This window comes from Rhipicephalus microplus, unplaced genomic scaffold, assembly GCF_043290135.1.
Source record: "Rhipicephalus microplus isolate Deutch F79 unplaced genomic scaffold, USDA_Rmic scaffold_15, whole genome shotgun sequence".
Taxonomy (NCBI): Eukaryota; Metazoa; Arthropoda; class Arachnida; order Ixodida; family Ixodidae; genus Rhipicephalus; species Rhipicephalus microplus.
The window spans coordinates 567,046-584,944 of NW_027464588.1; the positions used below are offsets into that span (position 1 = coordinate 567,046).

General features: G+C 45.5%; 1 protein-coding gene across 2 annotated transcripts in view; it reads left to right on the plus strand.

The window, feature by feature from the left end:
* The window catches only part of LOC119173733 (uncharacterized), a 92,112-nt gene that overhangs the window by 33,960 nt on the left and 40,253 nt on the right, over positions 1-17,899 (plus strand). For both annotated transcript variants that reach the window (XM_075883098.1, XM_075883099.1), the window contains exons 8-10: positions 942-980; positions 8,137-8,265; positions 16,950-16,994. In XM_075883098.1, the coding sequence (XP_075739213.1) occupies positions 942-980; positions 8,137-8,265; positions 16,950-16,994 (213 nt within the window). The remainder of the gene's footprint in view (positions 1-941; positions 981-8,136; positions 8,266-16,949; positions 16,995-17,899) is intronic.

The following is a 17,899-nucleotide window of genomic DNA, read 5'->3' on the forward strand; positions in this document are numbered from 1 at the left end:
GCAATTGTTCTCTCATTTACACCTCATTAATTTTTTATGCATGCAAGTTTACTTTTTATTCAGAGCTACTAAATGACGAGACTTCTTACCCTTCGTATATAGAGCTTTGAATGACAGTTAAGCAGCTCATAAGAGGCCTCAAGTTCCACATACAGGCGTGCATGACGTAATAGAATTACAATGAATCGCGCCGCAAGTCGCTTCTTTTCTTAGCTCTAGTTGACTTCGCGATTCTGTGAATCACGTGATGCACGTCCGTGGAACTAAGTCTGTTGCGTAAGTACTTCTCAAGTCACGCTCCTATACTTATGACTCATCCATCGTGTGATCTGGTGATTGCAGCTTTGAAAGAAGGGAACTAAGCGAGGGAAAAAAAGCACTATAACACTTCGGCAAGCTGTATAAACATGCATTTGAAGACTATCATAACAGACAGACACCGGAGCTTCAGAGCAAGTCATTCATTTGTGCAAGCCTGTAACCAATCGGCGAGTGTTGTTGTGTTCTGACTCAACACCGCAATACTTTTATTACAAAAGGTCCCTCAAATATTAGTGTAAGTCACATATTGTGCGAACAATAAATTTCGTGAAGCAAAATCCTCTGAGCTGAAGCAACTCACTCCTTCACTTTATAATAAAGCTCATGACAGCTGGGTAGGCTCCCCACAGTACGAAGAACTATGTGCAGTTTCATTCCATTGTTTTCATCAGATCTTTATCTCGTGCATCGCGAGAAAGTGAAGGAAAAGTATTCTTCGGCTAGTTTTGCTGTTCCAGAGATACAAAAAACGGCTTTGTGAAAAGCAATACAGCTCTCTGCACTATTTTATGCACGTATGGTTCCGCGAAGGTTTGTGAAGGAAGGTGGATGTCATGAAGACCCAGAAGATTCTTGGAAGGTTGCACCTGAAGCCATCCTTTTTCGCTTTCACTTTGCAGATTGACGCCTGTACGTACAAGAATTCACTGAAAGGAAAGGTGCGTACCACAACGAGTATTACCCCTGTCACATGGCCACCACCTTTTTTACTCCCCTAAATAAATTCGTTCAAATGCATTGTTCGCAACTTGAGGCCCACGAGAACGCCGCGAAGACACGACGAATTTTCTGTTTATTAGCCCGTGAACTCTGACACACCTGCATCACGTACCACAATTTCGAGACGAAGAACAAATTGCAAACCGCAGCTCTCGAGAACTTTGATAGGTGACCCTCCTTTGACCTACTCGCCTTCAACTGAATTTATCTTGCCTGTTCTTGCCAATAGTGATCATTGTCTTTGTAGTGTTCTATAGCTTCCCCTAAATATTTGACAGGTGTCGTCCCCCACTTCACATTGGCGGAAAATTCCGGTCTGAATGACCACTCTCCGAACGAAAAACCCAAGCACTTTCCCTAGTTCACCCGACTACTAGTGGCATTGCTGAAACTCTTCACGACAGCGATAACCTCTGCCACACTTTCTTTGTGCAACAAACTGCCCCATCATCCGCATATGCCCGAATTTAAACTTCTGATGCCTGCAACCTAAAACCGTTAACGCTGCTGTTTTCAATTTTTGCTTAGCACAACGTTTCTATATAGATGCTGAACAAAAATTGCCCGCAGCTTCCCTCGGGGGAACACTGAGGAGGATGCGGACCATATAATTGGTTAACGGGGTGTTAAAGTGCGACTTACTTGGGTCGATGGCTAAATTGGTTAACGTGGTTGTGAAATGGGGTGTTAAATTGCGACTTACTTGGGTCGATGGCTAAATTGGTTAACGTGGTTGTAGGAGGGGGTGTTAAATGAGTGAACACGTACACACGTATGCGAAAGGGCAGCACTGGTCGAAGGGACGTCGATCATTGTGTTTGTGGATTCGTTGAATTCATTTCACCGCGACCTTGGACGTCGACGCGCCGTACAAACCAACCGACGAGCGGCAACTGAGCGAGCGAGCGCCGACCTTGAGTATATATACAGCACGACGGCGCATGCACTGTCAGCTGTTGAATGTTCTCGAAGCGCGACGCCACATGCGCGTCCACTGGAGAATCAGGAGAATTGTAGATGTCGAACGCGGTGTGTAGAGGAGGAAGGGTGCACAGATGGTGGAGGAGTGAAGCGCGCGCGGTGTGTAGAGGAGGAAGGGATGCACAGATGGTGGAAGAGTGGGCGACGGCGCGACGGCGCATGCGCGCGCGTCAGCTGTCGAATGTTTGAGAAGCGGTGCGGACGGCGCACTACAAGGCGCGAGTATAAGATGCTCCGCATCTAAAATAGGGCTGAGCGGGCATCCCTGATGAACACAACCCCTATAGTTAATGGGGGCACCTAATGAATTATAAACAACTGAACAAGTCTTCCAGTTGCGATATGCCAAAGCGACGCCATCTCTGATTACGGAACCAACATTCACATGGTATAGTATGGCAACCATGAAGGCATGAGAGACACAGTCAAATGCCTTTTCGAGATCGAACTGCAGTATCGCCACATGCACGACCGTTAGTGGCGCCGCAACACTCGAGGACACATCGCAGTTTATTTATATTGGTCACAATAGAACGCACCATATTGCCGCAAGTTTCGTGAGAACAAACCACTTCTTGCAAGACACCCTGTAGTCGCCGCGCTAGTACTTTCATCAGAACTTTGTAGTCACAGTCAGTTAATGATATAGGCCGATATGACGGAACTAGCTTCTATGACGGAACTATGATGGAACTCGTCTGTCTCTTTGGTCTTGGGTATCAAAATAGTATGAGCTTCACTAAAAGACCGTGGCAGACTATCTAGTTTATATGATTCGTTAAAGACTTCTGTAAGCAGTCCGGATAATTCACATTTAAATGTCGTGTAAAACACAGCACTCAGACCGTCAGTCCAGTGATTTACCAGGATTGAGCTTATCTGCGACATTTTATACTTCGGTTTGTGATACAGGCTGTTGTAACACTGCTTTTGTGTCATCAGACAAATGTGGCATTCTTATGAGAAACAACTCTTTAAACACCTTCACATGAAATAGTGTAGTCATGCCTCGTAGTGTTTAAGAAAAAAAATGGCAGCATATCCACGAGGTGAATGATGGAGATTGGGGCGAAGCATCCGTCCGTCCATTCGTTCTTGCTTCCATCTTTCCTTGCGTCCGTCTGTGTAACCATCCGTGCGTCCATCCACCCGTCCGTGCGTGCGTCTGTTTGTGCGTCCGCACGTCCATCTGTGCGTCCGTCCCTGCGTTCGTCCGTGCATCCACCCCTGCGTCCGTTCATACGTCCATTCGTCTGTGCAGCCATCCATGCGTCCGTTCATGCATCTGTCTGTGTGCCAGTTCATCCATCTAGTCAACGCTCCAAGTACCACCATCTCGCATCTTTTTATCATATATTGGATGGATGGATGCTATGAGCGTCCCCTTTATAACGGGGTGGTGACAAGTATGCCACCAGGCTCGACAAAAAAAAAACATTTTTTCTTTTTTTTATGTTGGCCTAATGCCTCTACTTCGATAAATTCTATCTTAATGGAAAAAAGGTAAATTTTCAGCTTAAGTTCTCTGCCATTTACGGCACACTGTCCATGTTTTATTTTTCCAATATTTATTTTTGTCCTTTCTCTCTAATTTTCTGCCACCAATACTCTAACCGTCTCTTACTTATTTCAATCGCGGGTGTGTTCAGCTTTCCATTGTTGTCCCTAAAACCCAAGGCTTCCTGTAGGCTCGTGCCCAAACGTACACCTGGGTGGATATCTCCACATTCAATCAGAACATGCTCCGCCGTTTCCTTATCTTTCCCGCAGCATGTGCATTGTTCTTCTTCTTTACTGAATCTTGCTTTATAACTACGCGTTCTAAGGCAACCCGATATCGCTTCAAACAGTAAAGCGCTACCCCTTGAATTATCGTAAAATGCCTCCCTCCTTATTTCATTTTTGCCCTTTCGGTAGTTACTCAAAGCCGGTTTTTTCTCCATAGCTGCCATCCAGTAAATCCTCTCCGCCTCCCTGACTTTTCCCTTAACGCTCTTTGTTGACATATGGCTCACAATACCAGCCGTATATTTACTAGTGAGTCTTCTAGTTCTTTTTCTCCACTGTGTGTCCACGCTCTTCCTATACAAATAACGGAACACCTTCTCTGCCCATCTACTCTCCTTCATATTTCTTAGCCTTTCTTCGAACCTTATTTTGCTCTGCGCTTCCCTCGCCTCAAAACCTGCCCACCCCATATCGCCCTTTACAGCCTCGTTTGTCGTCTTCCCGTGAGCACCCAACGCGAGGCGTCCCACAGTCCTTTGATTTACATCCATTCCCGATTGCACCTCTGCCCTCATGCACACCACTGAGTTCCCAAAAGTAAGCCCTGGAACCATTACACCCTTCCACAGACCTCGAAGCACCTCATACCTATTGTATCCCCACAACGCTCTGTGCTTCATTATTGCCGCATTCCTCTTTCCTTTTGCTGCCGAGGCTTTTTCCTGTACCTCCATGTATCTATCACTCTCATTTACCCATACTCCAAGGTACTTGTATTCACTTACCCTCGGTATTTCTTGGCCTTGTATGGACACCGTCTGATCACAGGGATCATTGAATACCATCAATCCACACTTCGTTACACTGAATCCTAGTCCAAGAGCTTCACCTTCCCTTCCGCATATATTCGCCAGCTGCTGTATATCATCTCGACTGTCCGCAAACAAGACGATATCGTCCGCATAAAATAAACCTGGAAGCTTCTGCTCAATCATCATGCCGCCCTGTTTGTGTGACAGATTAAAACCAATGTTGCTACCTTCTAGCGCTTTTTCCATACTCCCCATGTACAGCATGAATAACAGTGGGGACAAAGGACATCCCTGTCTCAGACCCCTGCTAACCTCAACGTTCTCTTTGCTACGCATTCCTTCCCACTCTATGCAAACTGTATTTTCTCGGTATATCTCCCTCAAAAGCTGTATACAGTCGTCGCCCATGCCCATTCCTTTCAATATATCCCACAAAATTTCCTGATTAACGTTGTCGTATGCCCCAGTGATGTCTAGAAAAGCCACGTACAAGGGCCTATTCTCTATTTTAGATATTTCTATACACTGAGTGAGAACAAACAGGTTATCGTCTAACCGCCTGTCGACTCGAAATCCGTTCTGAAGTTCTCCCAAAATATCGTTATGTTCGGCCCATGTTTCTATTTTCATTTTTACTGCTTGCATCGCCAACCTGTATAGTACCGATGTAATGGTTAGTGGTCTATACGAGCGAATCTTGTCCTTTTCTCCCTTGCCTTTATAGATTAAGTTCATTCTACTTTGTCGCCAACTGTCCGGTATTTGTCCGTCCTTTAAGCTTTTTTCTACTGCTTTTAACAATGCTTCTTTAGTGTTATGTCCTAGTTCGTTAATGAGGCTAACGGGAATCCCATCTAAACCCGCGGCAGTGCACTTTGGAATTTTTCCTTCGGCCTTTTTCCAGTTGAAATTATCAAGTACTAGCTCTTCCTCTGTTGCTTTCTCCGCCACACTTTTACTCACCGGGGAGATCCCCTGGACGCTCTTTTGAAACGAATCGGCTGTTACCTTTTGTATGTAACCTAGCGCTTCGTACCCTTCCAATTGATTTCCTCCTTCATCTAGAATATGTTGTTGCGTTGTGACAGACTTCCTACCTAGCGCCTTTATGTGGCTCCAAAAAATCCTAGGCGCGGCCTCCTTTTTTTCGTGTATCTCTGTCATCCAGCGTTCACTTTCACCTTTAATTTTTGCCTCTACCAATTTCTGTACAAGGGATTTTTTCTCCAAATATATTTCCCATATTTTTTTGACTTCGTCCTGCGGCCGCTTCTCCTTTTTTGCCTTTCTATGCTCCCGTGATGCTTCGCGTCGCTTCTCGATCGCCTCCCGGATTTCCTTGTTCCACCAACTTTTTGGCTTCCTTTTTCCTTTCCAGCAAACAGTTTTCTTCTCTTTCCCTATCTCCTTCGTCATTAGATGTAACAGCTCCCTATACTCCCAGTCCTTGCCTGGTATTTCGCCTACTTCTTCCTCGACCCTTGCGGCTATATTTATTATTTGTTTGTCATTTAAATACGAGCTGCCAGACTTTGATTCCACGCTCATATTTTTAGTTTCGTATCCCATTTGTAATGTTATTCGTTTATGATCACTACCCAAGCTGTTAATGCCTTCCTCGTCTATCCTCATTTCTGTCAGTTTGTGGTAAATTCCTTCAGTCATGAGACAATAATCAATACTTGATTGCTTGTTTCCGACTTCCCATGTGATCTGGCCGTCACATTTAGGCCCCGTGTTAACTATCTCCAGACTATGTTGCTCGCAAAGATCTAGTAATAACTTCCCATTGGTGTCTGAATATCCGTCAAGGTCATGTATGTGGGCATTCATGTCCCCTAGAAGGATGATTTCGGCCCCATTACCAAATTCCTTAATATCCGCACTCATGCAATCCACTATCTCCTGATTCTTTTCTCTGCAGTTATTCCCCGTCCACAAGTAGGCTACCCCTAGCCACGTTTCCTTTCCACCTACTGTGCCCAGAACCCAGAGGTGCTCTGAACACGTCTGTTTCACTCTAACCCATTTGGCTCCGCGGTGAATGGGTTAGAAGCACCGCCATCCAGCGGACATTCCAAGGACTAAACGAGAGGGGGCACACGCACACTTTCGTACGGCTTGCGCTTCGTGTCTATTTCCCTCCTTTGACCACCTCGAGTTCATGGTATATACTATAGTTCACTGTATTCATGGCACTGCGGCCCAACGCTCGCTAAACCTTTTTAAAACCAAGGAGGTTACTCCCAGCGAGTATAACGTAGCAGCCCTTTCTTGTCAGATAGTGCTCAATGTACATGTAAATGGCTGCTAATTGGGATTGCGAGACAGGAGAATTCGGCTTTTAGTTAACGCGCACGCTGCGAATTTTTTATTGTTCAACAGCGCACAGGAGAAATCTCCCACCGGCACCATTTTGAAGGTCCAAACGTGAGACACGTTACGTACTACGACGTGGGACGAACGGGTGCCGCTTTAAGGAGCTTTGCCCCTAAAAATCCCGCACAATGCCATCATTGTCTGTCATCTATACAACATTGCATTCGATAGTTTCTATATGATTCCACCTGGCGCGACTTTTCTCGAGTCCTATTGCCCGTTTGCTGAAATTTGATACGGTAATTCTATTGCCGTCTCAGAAGGCAATGTACTTCATTTTTACCGACCACGAACTACGTACGGCCCAGTGGACACCGTCTAAATCTGTGGCGTCATTGTGTTAGTTGCGGGAACCTCAAGGTGGCGTCGCTACCCACACGTTTTTTATTTATATTTTTCCGCATCTTTCGACGTCAAGCGGCGTGATTTTGATATCGTGAATGCGTAAGTTGGTAGTACGCGAAAAGACGTCTTAGATGTGAAGCAGCTTTTGCTCGGGGCTGTGTCCATCTTTCCCTCATGTGTCCGCTCCCCAACTGCTTATGCTCATCCCAGCCCCCTTTTACGCTTTCCCTCTCCCGTGTCAGTGGCGAAGGCAACGTTTTCGTGAGACAAAGTGCATCTGCTTTGTTCGTAGGCGTTGATCGTTGGTCTTGTGGCGTTCCATGTTTCCATGAGACTGAGCCTGTCTGCTTTAGTTATCGCGTTTGATGTATGTGGCGTATGCATTGAGAGACCGACTATTTAGCAGTGCTACAGTCATGATCACTGCCAGTGTTGGTGACCGGCAGCATTAGTCAGTGAGAGACTCTGAATGGTGGGGCACCTGCTTAAGGTGACGTAGACGAGTTTCTGTTGTTGCCGTTCAGCATGTCCCCGCTACTACGATTCCACACATGGTTTCCTTTAGCGGAAGATGATGTAAATTTGTTTCTCTTTAGTGCACCTTTCAAGTCGCCGTACAATCTTGTTCTTATGCTCCTGATATAAGCGCTACTTATGTGATTCCCCTCAGCCTGCCCACCCCCTCAGACAATGCTCCAATATTGGTGCCTTTCAAGCAATTTCAATAAGTGAATAAATAAATAAATGAATAAATAAATAAGTAAATAAATTACGCCAAAGCGCCTACTACTGAAGTGTTACCGCTGAAAGAGCACGTGACCTGGAATTTCGCATGTCGTTCTATTCACAGTGGGTGCGTGCCAGACAGACAATGATTCGCGAGTGTGCGCTCGAAGCCCAGAAGAAGCTGCCCGCGAACCTCAGGGGTGACCTGCAGTTCCTCTACGCCCTGCATCTCAACTCAACTGCCCTGGAAATTGTGAGTCGAACATACGATTATTTCGAATTAACCACTTCCTTCCACTTGGGAGATATCACGTTGCTCTATATCGTGAAAGCACTAGACTTTTTTTAAAGAAATATTTTTGGTATAGCTTAGGATAAGAATTTGCCTCAGTTGTTATTCAATAAAGGAGAGTTTTCCTCAATAATTGCAGCACATTGTATTTTTGAGATTGATAAAACTTTTACGTATTTGAAAGGAAGAAACAGGTGCCTTGTAACTGTACGAGTTGACTTGTTATTCTATGTCTTCAATTATTTTAATATAACTTGAAACTCGGCCATAAAGAACTACAAAATTATGCAAGCGGCACCTATTGGTACATTTAAATAGCACCGGAGTTGTGCGACACAAGAGAGAAAATCTTTATAGGAACGTATTATTTATGGATGCGGCTTTAGTCTAGGTTCCCACTGGTTCTAACCCCTTTATAAAACTTATGCACAATCATCAGCCAACAAGCAGCCGCTGTGCTCAATTTACGCCGTGAAAAAGGCTAAACGCGCACGCAGCGTCACATCTGCACACACGGAGCGTGGGTATCAGCATGTCACGGCTCATGGTAACGCCAATTCCGTTATGTTTTCATGTGTCGGATTACACAGATTAAAGAAATTGAGATGCTGAAAAAGGTATGCAGGAAATTAACCTTTGGGTAATTAGATTTGCTCGTGGCTCTCTAGAAGCAGGTGCTCTACCTACTGCTTACGACTAGCCAAGCCTTTTTGTTTGGCGTGCCTAATAAATGCGGCATGTGACAGCATCGCTACTGATCAGAGCACAGGTGTCACGCTGAGACGAGAATTTTTTCGCGCCATGTGCTTGCAGGAACCGGAAAAAATAACTTCGTGTATACGAGCTGCATCGTGTGTACTCGTGCATACCTGTGCTACTTTTGAAAACCATACTTAGGATAGCAAATAAATGTTAGACAGGCAGCCCGTGTGTGTCATTGATTATCAGCGAACAAACTTATTTGGTTGGAACGTGCTTTATGCTGTTTCCTTCGACTGCGGAATTTTAGATGGTAGCGTTTGGTGACATGCCTAGCGCACGTAATGCTTCATTTCTCAAGCATTTGATGTGCTATCATTACCGAATTCAAAGAGCCGGTCCGGATGTACTGAACAACCACCCCTCCTACATTTGTGCACTAAGAGCACATATCAGTTTGCCCAAAACTTGATCCTCCTCGGAAAAATCCGGTATTCACCTCTTTGTTCTAAGAAAATAGTAACGGGGGCTTCAAGAGTCAGGCGCTTTTCTTATGAAACAGGGAAAAAATGCTGTTGCGGTATATGTGTTAAATTCAAACGAGGCTGTGCTACCATTGGTTGCGCTTTGACGTGGTTAACAGCACTTTCTTAGTGTCATTGCTGTGCCTAGCCGCGGTGCATTGAAAACAGACATACAAAATTTATAACAAGCGTAAAGCTTCATTCTTGAAAACGGCAGGCTCTCACGTGACTCGGTGACACACATACTTTTTCATGATTTCGAGACAGTTCTCTACCCGTAATAGCTGTCAAAGTCGCAACTAAGAAACACCGCTAACGAATACAGGTCCTTACGCACTTGTCTGACTTTTTTATGCCTCGATTGCCCATTAACAAAGCAGATACAAACAAGAAGCTATAGGAACTACAGCAGTTTATATCAGACACAAGCCGCTAACATGGCGCCTAATTGGTAGCTTCGTCAAACCTTCGACAGATGGCAGCCATTTTGCATGGCAGTCAATTAGACACCTTCTCACCTTGCCGATCAGCCTTTTCTTTTAGGGGCGAAGCTCCTTAGGGCGTGGGCTGTGCGTCCCCTGTAGCCTGTATGTAGCCACCTCTAGTTTAGTTCTTGCAGTGTTCACTAGATGGCGGTACCGTCCCCTGTATGTAGCCACCTCTAGTTTAGTTCTTGCAGTGTTCACTAAATGGCGGTACCGTCTCCTGTATGTAGCCACCTCTCGTTTAGTTCTTGTGGTGTTTACTAGATGGTGGTACTTGTAGCTGATGATGGAAAGATCCAAGATGTTATAAACTAGAAAGCGGTACTTGTAGTTGATGAAAGACGCGAGATCTTATAAAATAGGAATGATGTCACATATGGCGCGTGTCATTGGTTGAAGGCAATCGTTCGATTTAGTGCGGCGACGTACGCTAGGGGGAGCGATGTAATAAAATCGAGTGGGCAAAATGTACAGAGGATTCATGGTTTACCAGGTTTACCTCCGGAGCTTCGCCCACTCATCATCATTCACTTCGTGGATATGGCGGAATTTTTTCGCCAGGTCAGAGCTGGACAAGTCGCTGCTTTCACTGCTGCAACGTCTGTTTTAAGGCCATTTCTGTTTCTATCAGGTTTCGGCAGGCTTGAGCAGCCCCTGGGACCAAGCGAAGGGCAGAAACCATTAAGGACGTGAGTTTTGTTACATGTAATCAAGAAGGTTTCAAAAAAATCACAGCATATCCGCGGAGGGAACGATGATGAGTTGGGCAAAGAGTCCATCCGTCTGTCCATCTGTCCGTGTGTCCGTACGTCCATGCCTGCGTCCGACCACGTTCGACAATGCAGACGGCATACGGGTAACACCGATGACACGTGAGCCAAGGAACCCGAGTGCAAGCGTCTTCAACGCGCCCGCCGCTCAGCTTTGTCCGTGCCACAGCAACGATCCGTTCACGTACGGCGACGATCCATGAAACAGGTACTCGTTCTCTACGCACTCAGCCAAAGTGCTTGCCGCAGCTAATCGGAGAGTAGCGGCACTTCAGATAGTAGAGGAAGAGTAACGCCATCTGTGAAATGAGACGAGAAATGGTCACACATTTCTTTTGCCTCTTTTTCTTTCTCGTCTCTTCTCTCGGTGGCGCGTGACCAGTGAGAAGGTTAGACTAAGAGGAGCTTTGCCCTAAATCTCGAGAAAGATCACCTGATTTGGCAAATCGATGCAATTATAGTGGCTCCGACATGGAAATGAGCCATCTAATTTCAACTATGGGTCAAAACAACGCACATCCCTAGGCGCATGTTCGTTTCATAAATGAAAGGTCGCTTATTCGAATCCCACAAATCAGGCCGACAGCAGTAATCGAACCAGTGGCCTCCTGGTTATGAAACAAACGTGTGACTAGGGCGATGCACCTTTTCTTGCCTATTCTTCAAATTAAACTTTTAGTTTCCATGTCGGAGCCATTAAAATGCATCAATATGCCGATTCAGACAAAGTTTTTCGAGATTTTTTGAAGGTCATATGCGCTTATAACTTTCGAAAGATACAAAAAAGGAAGAACCTGAGCCTGACATTGCAGGTTGAGAATCATGGCATGATATCGGCTGATAGGCCAAGTGTTTGTTTTATAACCGGAAGGTCCGTGGATCAAGTCCAGCTTTCGGCTTTGTTGCCAACAGAATTTTTTTATGAAATTTTTTCACACTCATACTCACGGCAACTTGGCGGCATGGAACCGTGAAGCCTGGGGGTTTTCGTGCCACCAAGTTCCACAAAATGGACTGTCATGAAACATGAAAAAAATGAAACTTGAACGCTTTGGCAAATTTTAGTTGGAAGTCGCACCGACAGCAGGATTCGAACCACTAACCTACGGATTGTGATTCGAACATTCAACCTCTCAGCCGAAGTCACGCCGTGACACTTGTACTGCAATGTTGGGCTCGGCAACTTTGTCTTTTAGGTCTTTCGAAACTGATAACTGCATCTGACCTTCAAAAATCGCAGAATATTATTGGAGTGAATGATGATGATGAGCAGGCCGAAGCCTGCGGTCATTCATTCATTCGTTCGTTCATTCGTCCATCCGTCCGTACGTCCAGTCGGTCCGTCGGTTGGTCGTTGGTCGGTCGTTGGTCGGTCGTTGGTCGGTCGTTGGTCGGTCGTTGGTCGGTCGTTGGTTCGTTGGTTTGTCCTTGTGTCCGTAAGCCTGTGCAGGCGCCCATGCACCCGATCCCGTTCGAAAATGCAGACGGTGCGCGGGTGACGTCAACAAGACGCGAGCCAAGGAAGCTGAATGCAAGCTTCTTCAGCGGTTCCGCCACTCTGCTTCGTCCATTCCCCACCAACGATCCGTCCCGAGCAGTGACTATCCAGGAGACTGAGAGAGGCACTCGTTCTCCATGCACTCAGGCAAAGCGCGGACAGCAGCTAATTGGAGAGTAGCGGCACTTCGAGCCCTTCGCGCCCACTGCTTCGTTTCGTCCATGCCCCACCAATGATCCGACACGTACGGCGACGATTCAGAGATTGGGAGAGGCACTCGTTCCCCGTGCACTAAGGCAAAGCGCGCACAGCAGCCAATCGGAGAGTAGTGGCATAGTAACGCCATCTAGTAAATGAGACGAAAAATGGCCTTCGATTTTTTTTGCCTGCTTTTCTTTCTCGTCTCTTCTACTGTCGGTTACGCGTGACCAGTGACAAGGTTAGGCTAAGAGAAGCTTTGCCCCTAAAATTGCGTAATATAAGTGATGATGATAAACCCTGGTTTGAATACATCGCCACCTCAGGACCTTATCTCTTGTTAGGCTTGTGTGTAGGTTTGTATAGAGCTGTTTCATGTTCGTAAGAAATGGTTAAGACATCGTCGACATGGTTAGGTGGTTGTAGCGATATTAAAAATGGCACAGCATCTGCAAATCTGCCTCCGAGAACAGCGCGTAGAACAGACTCCCATCTGTTCATGCGGTATCTGCTTTAATCTAGAGGAGCAGTATGCAAAGCACAATGGCTTATTTCCAGAATCTAGCAAGCCCTGTAGAAGATTTTAGGGCATAAATAAAACAGATGCGTTCCTGAAAAACTAAATTTTGACATTTTAGCTTGTTTTTGATATCTAGCTAGGTAATAAATTTACAATGTTGCTAATGAGAAGATCTTGACGTTTTGTATACATTTGATGAGAGTAAATTTTGTTTCAGCGCGTGCTACGACTGTCCTAAACGACAAACATAAAAACTGTGGTAGAAGGTTCCTGTTGAGAGTGGTGGTGCATACCTTGGAAAACATATTGCATAGAGATACATGAGTGTAGTGGTAGACTTGCATTATTTTCCTAGAATAATATAGTTTTATAATATTATGGGGCGGGTATATTACATTGTTATACTCCTACATTGTCACAGGGTGCTGAACTTCACCTGCCATAATCACACATCGTCATAAGATGACTAGCCTACATTGCCTTAACTTCGCTTAAATTATTACAACAATGCATCGTTACAGCGTGAGTAGCGAACACTAATCAACGTCGAATAATAATTAGTCAACTTTAAAAAGTATAGAATTCGTGCGAGCAAATGCTCAGTTCACTTCACATACCACGCTTCGTACAAGCTCGAAGAACGCATATTTCGTCCTAGTTATAGGTTTATATCAAAGTTTCAACCTCCTCAGTTCCAACAATGCACCAATTGGAAGAGCTTTAGCAAAACTGAATTATTTGGCTTCCTGCGCTGTGTGTAAAGAAAAAGTGGGTAACGATTCAGGAGGAAGCAACAAAAGGGAGAAGGCAGGGAGGTTAACCAGAAAGACATCCGGCTAGCTTCCCTACACCGCGGGATTAGGGAAGGGCACAAGAAAGATGAGAAAGAGGGAAGATAGGGAAAATAAAAAAAAAAGAAAGACTGACAGTAATTTCACTGCAGCGTGTAGAACTCCATGGCATGTCAGAGGCGTTCACACAAGCCTGTCTTTCTCAGGAAACACAGCAGGGCTTTCACTGCCTCGTGAGCTGTCGAGGCATGTGGACGTTGCTGTAATAGCACCTGCACAGAAAGAAGCCGATCATCAAGTCGCCGCATTGGGTTGGTAAGTACTTGTCTGTCGGAGGCAAATCGAAGACAGTGGCACCGCAGGTCTTCGATATTTTCATCAGTGCCGCAAACATCACTCGCCACACTGTCAGTAATTCCGATTAACGTGCTGTAAGCTTTCGTGAAAGCAACTCCAAGACAAAGGCGATAGAGACGCGAAGCTTCACGTCAATGTAGGCCGGGTGGAGGCCGGAGTTGTAGTGAAGGGTCAAGCTCGTGCAGTCTTGTACGTCGTATGCTTGGTGTGTTCCACTAAGTCAGTGTGAGACTGCGGGCCAGTTGACGAATCTGCCTCGCCGCGTCCACTCTTGAAAGCGGAATTGGAACGGTTTGCTTCTTCATGTGACGTGCAAGCACCATGATCTGCAGAATCATTCCCGCCTATGCCACAATGGCCAGGTAACCACCGAAAGACGATGTCGTGGCCTTTTTGTATTAAAAGGTGGTGAAGTTTCATGATTTGGTAGGTTCAGAGTACCAGGTACTCTACTATGGGAGAGCTGAAAGCCATTCCGTGGACCTCACACACGTGCTACCGAATTCTTGAGTAAGTCTGTGTTTAGACAAAAAATGTTTAACGACTTCAAATGCTTCATGCTCAACTTTGGGAGAGGACTGAGCCGTCCCGCTAAAATCACAGCAAAAAAGCTTCAGAGGATTCAAAGGTGGCTGCATCAACAAAAAGTAAAAAGTTATGAACTCGAGAAATTAAACAGTTGTCTCAAAGTGTGGTGGTACCCATATGTGTACTCCTCAACTTGGAAAGAGATGATTTCTGAGCACATCACCCAATTCGACTGAGTCCACCCTGTCATCTTCGCGGAATACCGAGGTATTAACCATCTTTTTCATGTCAGTTCTCGCTATTGACAACATGAGATGCCTTAACCGGGAAGCCGTGTCTGTACAGCTAGAGGCACTGGTGCCGAACGAAGTGAAGGAAGTCAGAGTGAATAGCCACAAAAACATCCTAGTGATTGACGTCAATCATGTGACTACGCTTGACAGATTGCGTGACGTAACGGAACGTAATGGAATGAAAGTCCACTCTCGTATACCGCTGGGCAAAGAAGTAAGCACTGGGGTGATATATCATGTTGCCGAAGCCATTACCAACTTCCACCTACCAGTCTTGATTAGGCCGGCTTCGGAAGATGCCAAGATTACAAGTGTACGTCATCGGGACATCACGATGCGTAATAATTACATTTAGGGGGAATCACCTCCATCACACGTAAAAATGGGTTACTTCCGACACGCAGTTCGTCCGTTTATACCAAAGCCACTTCAGTGCTGGAGGTGTATGAAGCTAGGTCACGTAAGGGGTGTGTGCATGAACTCTACTATCTGTTCCCCATGCACTGGGCACCACAACAAGGATACGTGCCAGGCCACGACTATGAAGTGCTCAAACTACAATGAAGTGCTCCTCCGATGAGGGCACATGATGCCTCATCGAAGGGCTGTCCTTTTATTTGAAAGGAGCTAACAATACTAAAGAAAAGGGCCCGAGATGACATCTCATACCGAGAAGCAGCTGTATCCATTACGCGACGACTGTCCCGTCGCCGGCGCTGCACCAAAGCCACCAAAACCTCGTCGCCTCGCGAAGCACGTCCAAAAGCACTCCCACCTCCCCCACTCCGGCCAAGTGCTGTCGGTTTCAAGAACAAAGGCACCTCTGCTGGCAGTGGAGCAGACGCTTCATCCTTATTCCCCAGTCAGAACGCAGTCGTTTTAAAGGAAAATGATGTCTCTGCCAGCAATGCGGGTGACGCTTGGCCCGAACTCCCAAAGATACAAGCGCCTGATGAGAGGCACCAGATTTCGACAGGGAAGGACTCTTCATTGGTACCTCATAATTTGACGGACAAAGGACAACTCATAGCCATGGTTAGCGCCCTGGTCAGTGCTATGCGCGTGCTGCTGAGAAAGATGCAGACACCGACAGCTCGAAGCGTGTTGCAACTGCTTGTCACCATTACTCCAGTTCTCGCAAGCCTTCAGAAGTCTGCTGCTTGAGCGCAAGCGGCACCATCACGGCTTCACTATCGGCAAGATTTTGGGTGCATGGAACCGCGCATACAAATAAATGCAACGAATGGGCTTAATTGATTAAGACACGGATGTGACTCACTGTCTGTAATGTTAAGCATATAACTGCCGTTTTGTCAACGGCATGAGTGACATTTCGTTCCTCTCTCTCTCTAACTTTTATTCCCCTTACCCTCTCCCCAGTGCAAGGTAGCCTACTGGGCTCAGCCATGGTTGACCTCCCTGCCTTTCTTTCAACCTTATTCTCTCTCTCTCTCTCTCTCTCTCTCAGTTTCTGAAGTCTCTATGATTGCATGCAACAAAAATATCAGACAGAAATAACTTTATACATGATCTTCGGGGCGTCCACAGTTAAAGGAATGGACTACAGACAATGTTCTTTATGCTATAACTAAAAAAAAAGGGTTTAGTTTTACGTCAAGACACCGTCGAACACTCGTGCACGGCTCAACCATTTTCGTTCACTCGTTTTTCGAATATGACTAGACACATGGCGCCGCTTCTCTGGGCTTAGGGAAATCAACTCATGCTTATGGTGGCAAGGTATTTTTGGACGCGAGGATATCTAATTGTGTTGAACTGTACACTTTAAAAAAAACAGTAGCCAATTGGTTACCCTGGGACCGAGGAAGTCAATGCCTACGTAGAAACCAAGCCTCGTAAGTGCGTTTTTTATGAGCTCGGAATGAAATTTATTGCTGTATTAACTGTTAAAAGTTATCATTTCTTAAACAGTACTTTCGACGCAAAACAACATTGCCTGTTTCTTTGTTCTCTCCTTCCAGTACCTATCGTGTGCGGAACACGAGGAAGACACTATAGTGGATGGGGTAAGCGATATGTTTTTCTTTTAATACGGTATAGGCTTTCTTGGGATACATCGTTTGGGATACTTCGAAACAAAAATTTTGATTTGTCTGTCTGTCGACTTGTCTGTTTTTCACCCTTAACGGCTTGTCTTCTTACCTTTTAGTTTGTTGCTCTTTAGTTCCAAAATCCAACCATGCACAATTGCAGCGGCCACTAATATTGCTCTGGATTCTGCGTTCAAACATGTGCATAATATCGATTAAAAATCAAATGCTGCCCATATACGTGGCAGAACACCAACACCTCTATATAATGTGGCGCGTTTCTTTGCACTATAAAAGCGATATATAAGCAATGGTAAGGAACGTAGCGTTTATTACGCTAAGCTGACAATGAAAAGCTGTGCACGAAAAGGCGGGTGTTCTCTGCGTTTTTCTAAGACGATAAGGTGTTGGCACCTACACGCTGTGCGCATCCAGGCAATTATACACAGCGCCTCCAAAATCCCATTCACCGACTTTCTCGCACAGAACATCAAATGAATGCTTTATTCACCCTCTACAAAAAGAAGACTATTTTCAATCGATGACATTTGCAGTGAGACATGCAGATACGGGGCCAATTTTTCATATATGAAATATTTGGCGCAGCTTAGCCTGACTCGTTCTGGCGCCAATAAACCCAATATAACTAGCTACATATGAAATATAGGAATTTAAAACAAAATGTGCGCATTGTTTTCATGGTCAAATAAAACTCGCCGGTATTATACCCGCCGACATATGCGTCCCATTCAATCTCGACTTGAAGCGCTAAAAACTTGAGCTGTAAAAACGGCCAAATGAATTTCGCCGGGTGAACTTTAGCGTAGTTAACTTTAGCAGTGCGAGCTTTACCAGTGGGAATGGTCATCTGCACAGCCAAT